This window comes from Mya arenaria, chromosome 1, assembly GCF_026914265.1.
Source record: "Mya arenaria isolate MELC-2E11 chromosome 1, ASM2691426v1".
In the NCBI taxonomy this organism is placed as follows: Eukaryota; Metazoa; Mollusca; class Bivalvia; order Myida; family Myidae; genus Mya; species Mya arenaria.
Window position 1 is genome coordinate 7,889,216 of NC_069122.1, and position 6,000 is coordinate 7,895,215.

The 6,000-nt window shown below is 32.1% G+C and overlaps 2 protein-coding genes across 2 annotated transcripts in view; both read right to left on the reverse strand.

Annotated features, from left to right (window-relative positions):
• LOC128230985 (fibroblast growth factor receptor-like) overlaps positions 1–6,000 on the reverse strand; it is a 90,815-nt gene that overhangs the window by 17,435 nt on the left and 67,380 nt on the right. The gene's annotated exons all lie outside the window — the stretch shown is intronic.
• The window catches only part of LOC128230995 (protein kinase C-binding protein NELL1-like), a 9,943-nt gene continuing 4,134 nt past the window's right edge, over positions 192–6,000 (reverse strand). Inside the window, exons 3-5 of the mRNA XM_052943422.1 lie at positions 4,045–4,142; positions 1,899–1,994; positions 192–326 (exon numbers count right to left, since the gene is read on the reverse strand). Of these exons, the coding sequence (XP_052799382.1) occupies positions 301–326; positions 1,899–1,994; positions 4,045–4,142 (220 nt within the window). The 3' untranslated portion in view covers positions 192–300. The remainder of the gene's footprint in view (positions 327–1,898; positions 1,995–4,044; positions 4,143–6,000) is intronic.

Genomic DNA, 6,000 nt, shown 5'->3' on the forward strand with positions numbered 1-6,000 from the left:
CATGATATAGCTGCATTGATATAACATGCTAAAATAAGGATTTTGATTTTAAGTACATTTACAAGAGTGATATTTGATCTATCATTTATACGGTAACTGGAAGTGTTGACGACATGCTTTACATGCGCTGGTATTAGCAAGCATATAAGAACATCTTTTAACGGATGTACTTACCATCACGTGGTATTTTGCTAACAGTTGCCTCTATACTGCTTGCAATGGTTCCAATAATAGCGTCATGGACATAATTAGGTTTTTCTGGGATTTCAGGTATGTCAATCAGCGTGTCAAACTCGAACCTTAGGTTGTTGAAACGCTTTTGATTGCTGTCAATATAAAAACACGTCTAAATCTATAAACGTAATATACTGAAACCGGATTTAAATTTAAAACACCATAGTAAACATTTATATTAGGTTTTTTTGTCTAGTTTTTTATAAAGTATATATGCACTGTGTTGTTTTTTGCTATAGTTCCATGTTTCTTGTTTGTGATTTTTTTCTTTTGTGTTATACGTCTTTGGCGTTTACCCTGTGTGATTAAATGGGGGTTTATATTTAAACTTTTGGCTACTGAGCATGTCCATAATACATATTAATATATATAAATATATTAATCTGATCTTAACTTTGATCTTCCGGCCTTCTAAATCACCAGACCGCTTTTTACAACTAAACGTTCCCTGTACTTGTTACCTTATTATTAAGTATACTTGTGTATATATTGATGCCATGCCGTAAAAGTGTGCTTGTATTGTTTTACCGTCAATGAATCTTAAAAATAATGGGTAAAATCATTTTGTTTTAATTTCGTGTTCGTGTTCTTTCAACAATAATAATCAGTAAACAATTGGCACCAGGCCGTATGTTAAAAACACGTTCTTGTATTCTATGTTTTATCATAGTCAAAAGTAAATCCGATATCATCTTTAATACCAGTATTTTCGAAACTATAAAACATACCTCCATACAAACGTGAAGTTATTATCATTTTTCCCGACCACGGTGAACATGAACTGCGTCGCATTATCAGATCGCCTTATGTGGGCCAGTGTAACGTTGCTTTTGACGATTTCTGGGCGGAACTCCTCCGCATTGCTATTAACTTTAAATAAAAACAAGTTAAAGCACTATTTAACCCATTTTCCCTGCTTTTTTCAGTACAAAATCATTTGTATTCTATTCATTTTAATAATTTATTAATTATTTGATATATTTTTTCACTCGTTTGTTTGCTCGTTTGATGCCGAGTTGTTCGTTGCTAAGTGTGTTTGTGTTCGTTTTTTTGACCATTTGTCATTCTGTCTTTATCATTTAATAACTAATTCATTAATTGGTTTAAGACAATAATTTAATTGAAATGACTAGGCCATTTTCTTATTGTATTTCTCAATGAAACATTTACGGATTTTCATAAATCAATTTACTTATTTCTTTTATCAGTTATCCTTACTGTTTATGCATCCATCTAATGGGTTCGTGGAATAAAACGAGGGCTCACATGCGCATAAATTCGCTTCACAGTCCCCAGGATAGCAAGGGCGTTGATAGGAACAAGTGACTGCAAGGATAGTCCTAGGTATTAATAGATGTTCTAGACGTTTCAGTGATATCAATGTTCGTATTTAGATAGATCGGGGATATGAACGCAATTGGGCTGGTCAAACTACGCATGGATAATGATATCAACCACTCAATTCTCAAAATTTCTTCATTCGATGAATGAAATATGTCAATTCATTTTAAATGATTTTCTGTCCTTTTAGAATAAATTACAAATCTATGCTCTTATCTTATAGAAAATATATAAAGATGTTCCTATCTTAAAACAAATGCAACTATATGCTGTTATCTTTATTTACGTTTCTTATCTGAAAACAAAGAACAATCTATACTCACGTGTTTGACATGATCCATCGGTTGACGTACTAGGGCATTTACATACATTTGGAGATTCACATGTTCCACCGTTCTTACAACTTGGCCGACAAATAGCTGAAATTAGAAGAAAAAAAACGTGCTACATATTCAATAACCGATATGTTGCGGAAATAATGTAGAACTGATACGCATCGATATGCATTTTCATCAAGATAGTATTTTTTCCACCGTGATAGCTCTGGTACGTATCATGCTAATTGATATTATTTCAGATATGAACACATAAACACTGGATTTAGATGCGTTACAAGCCGTAATGAAGTACAACTGAGTGTTAAACTCGATAATGACAAGTGGTTATTCGCGTAATGAAGAATAACAACATGAATTTTTCGGAGGTTAAGTTACATAAAGCAACAAGTATATTATCAAAGTTTCGTTGCAATTTCACTGAATGTTCGCTAACATAATGCTTGAATGCGTGTGTCCCTGGCAAAAGTACAATGTACAACAACAGGGACAAAGTCCAGCAGCTAAACTATTCGGTTAAGTATTTTAAGGAGCGATAAACAAATAAGACAACAGACTAGATTTCAAACGCTTTTATTCCCCCTTTCCCAGGATGTTTTACTAAAATGCCAGGTTCATTAATGTTGCCAATGCGGTTACCCTAAAGTTTACCAATAACGAAATTTTCATTATTCTGTAATGTTTGTTGTCTTGTAGAGCTATTTGTTACTTTTTCAAAAATTTGGATTGCCTTGATGCTAGTGCTTTTAAACATAATCTTGGTTAAAATGTGTGCAAATAAGCTTGTCCTTGTGGTTTCAATATATTTATTACATAAACAGTTATTAACTAGACTGTGACTGTAGCTATAACCAATATTTATGCGAAAAGCTACAGAAACAAGCTCAATAGCAAAAAGTTTAAACATAAACCCGATTTAATGGCACTGGGTAAACGCCAAAGACATATAACATAAATTCACAAACAAGAAACATGGAAGAACAGCACAAAAATCCACAAACAGCACGGTGCATACATACTATATATAAAAAACTAGGTATGTTTATCAAGAATTGTTAGGTACCGCATTGAACGGTCAGTAAAATGTAAATTTACTGGGGGTTTAAATACACAAACCTCACTCTTATCCCAACAATCCTTAAAAAAAGATAAAACGCAAAAGGTAAATCTTAGTATGCATTAACTTAAGGAAACTAAACAATAAATCATATAATAATAAACTTATAGGTAAACCCCAAGCACTTCTATGATAAGATATCCCAACAAAGTCAGGGCACTCGTTATAGTGCTGGCACTCGTTATAGTGCTTTGTGTGGACTTATTTCTTTAATTTAAAGATTAACATTTGGCCGAGCGGTCCCATTCAATGATGATATCCTTTATTTGCGGATAATGGCTGGGATTTTTTCCGATGGTTATTGTTTACTTCTTGGAATATTATAATTGAATTGCACCATTTATTTAAGTATTTCTCTTTCTATTTTGTTCTTAGCTGAAACTGTAAAGGAACATACACTAAAGTTTGAAAGCTATTATGTCATTTCATTTTCTTACAAATTATACGCTTTAATTTAATTAAAGTAATGATATAATGTTGATGAATCAACTATATAACACTTTTAATGTCAGTGTTGAAATGATTGAAGAAACATACAACATTAATGATCGTTTAAAGAGGAACGCCGACAGTGACGCATTAAATGTCAAGTTGTATCTTTGTTTCTGTTCAGTTAATACGCAAAAAAACCTATATCAAGTCAATATTAACAAGCAACATCAAAGTTCGCATAGTTAAACATAAAAACAACCACCTGTGAAGTCATCGGTTCATTGCTTAAAAAAATTCATACCGGTACATATTACTAATAACTGCGGGAAAACTGTAGTATGTAATGTCAGATAAATTTGTTTCGTTAAATATCTTTTCGTTGTGATGCCTTTACTTTACCACGGAACGGACGCTTAATTGTCGGGGCATACTATGATAATTATCAAAGACAGACCAGGGGAGAAATCGGATAGTAACTATTTACAAATGGTAATAGTTTAATGACACAAATAGAAATGTTTCTGTATATTGTAGCATGTGTAATAATATGATGTTATACCCCTTAATAAGTGTTACAACACTCACGTATATTGCAGTTCCGATTGCCGGTATGTGTCCATCCAGGCTTACAATAGTAAATATAACCATACACAGGACGACGGAAATAGCTGTAAGCGGGACACCTGGCAAAAAAACATAATTACAAACAAAGAAATACAATTTTCAGTTTAACGAGAACACAGATATCTCAAATGTTATTCTGACCATGCTTTCCCAATACTGATCTAATACTGAGCCGTGGACGTGTAATTTTGGACCTTTGGATATTAGTGTCAACAAAACAATAGAAGGAGAAGAAGAAGAAGATTTTATTAACTATAAGCTTACAGCCCAATAGTTAAATTATAATATAAACATGTACAGTATATAAACATTTCCGATAGAACAACTTTCAAAATCATTCATAATGTATAAAAAATAAAGTAATATAAAAAATAAAGTTATAACACATTTGCTTATAATACTGAAAAATAGAGAAAAGTGTCTACTATATATACTGACGCATTTCAAAGCCCTAGAAGCCTAAATCCTGTACAAAGGCAAAATCAAAATTAGCTGCACAAGCCCGGAAGTCGATTTATGCTATAAAGGCTTGCCAGAGCGCATTTGGACACTTTTCTCACACTGAATATTTAAGAATTTTCATTTTATGGTTAAGCCTATACATATTTACAGTGCTGAAATGTATAGTGCGGAAAAACCTGATATTCTTGAACAAGTACAAATTTAATATAATAAGGAAGTCCTTGGGGTAAATAGTTATGTTTACGATTGTGTTTAAGGTAATTAGGGAGGTTTCGTCTATGCATTGATCATCATAGACAAAACAACATATTTTTCTAATAATAGTTTCATTTTCGCTCGAAATAAGTTCGATGAATTTTGGAATGTTAGGATAGCGCCAATAATATCGCTTATACGGGTAAATAATTTGCCTAAAGTGCTTAAAAGAGTTATACCCTTATAATTTTCAGGCAGATTTGGGTCCCCTTTTTTAAATAATGGTACAATATAGCCATCTGCCCATTGCAAAGGGAAATAACCAAGTTTTAGGACAATATTAAACAAAGAATTAAAATATCCAGATAAATGAGGAAATCCATGTTCAAGAATTTCGTTCAAGATAAGGTCCACCAGAGCGAGCGCTTGTTAATTTGGAGCATGCAGTCTTTATTTCTTTAGTTGAGATATCGATACCTAGTTCCGAGAACTTGACTTTTAATTCCCAATTTAAGAATCTATCATTAAAATATTCGGTTCTTCATATTCCTGGTAGAAAACGAATCTGGATTGTTGATGGATTTAAAATATTGCTCATACTGCGAACTTGATGACTTGTTATTATTACTATTTTCCTTTTTGAACATATTCCAATATAGTCTTGCATTTATATATCTTGCTTGAACGAATTTCTGTGGTATTTTTTATCATGTAGGTATCGTTTTGTCCTAAAAAGAGTTTTATATTCTGTTCGCGACTTTGTTAAACGTGATCTATTTTCATCATGGTCGTTATTTCTATAGTTATTTAAAATACTTTGTTTTCTATACACTCTGTATCGCATTGATTTTGTTTTTAATTTTGTTAGTAGAGGTAGTACCATGCAGTATATTTCTAACAGCGCATTACAGATACTCCCCATTTCCTCATAAATTACATTCAAGTTGGCTTCAAGGTTTTCAGTAGTAATAACATTTTGTAGATTATTTGTTAGAGAATCTAATTTTAAAACAAACGAGTTTTTTATGAAATTGGTTTTAAAAAATATCCAACTCAATTCATCATTCCATTTGTATATAAAATCTACCGTTCGACTTTCGTGATCACTTTCAGCAAAATTATTATTGTTGTTCATTTCTACCTTTTTAACAAAGAAAACGATATTTCACAATGATCGCTTAAAATATTCGGGTCATTAACCATAAATGGCGAAAATGGGAGATTAATTCGGTTTACACAATACATAATCCAAAACGCTAT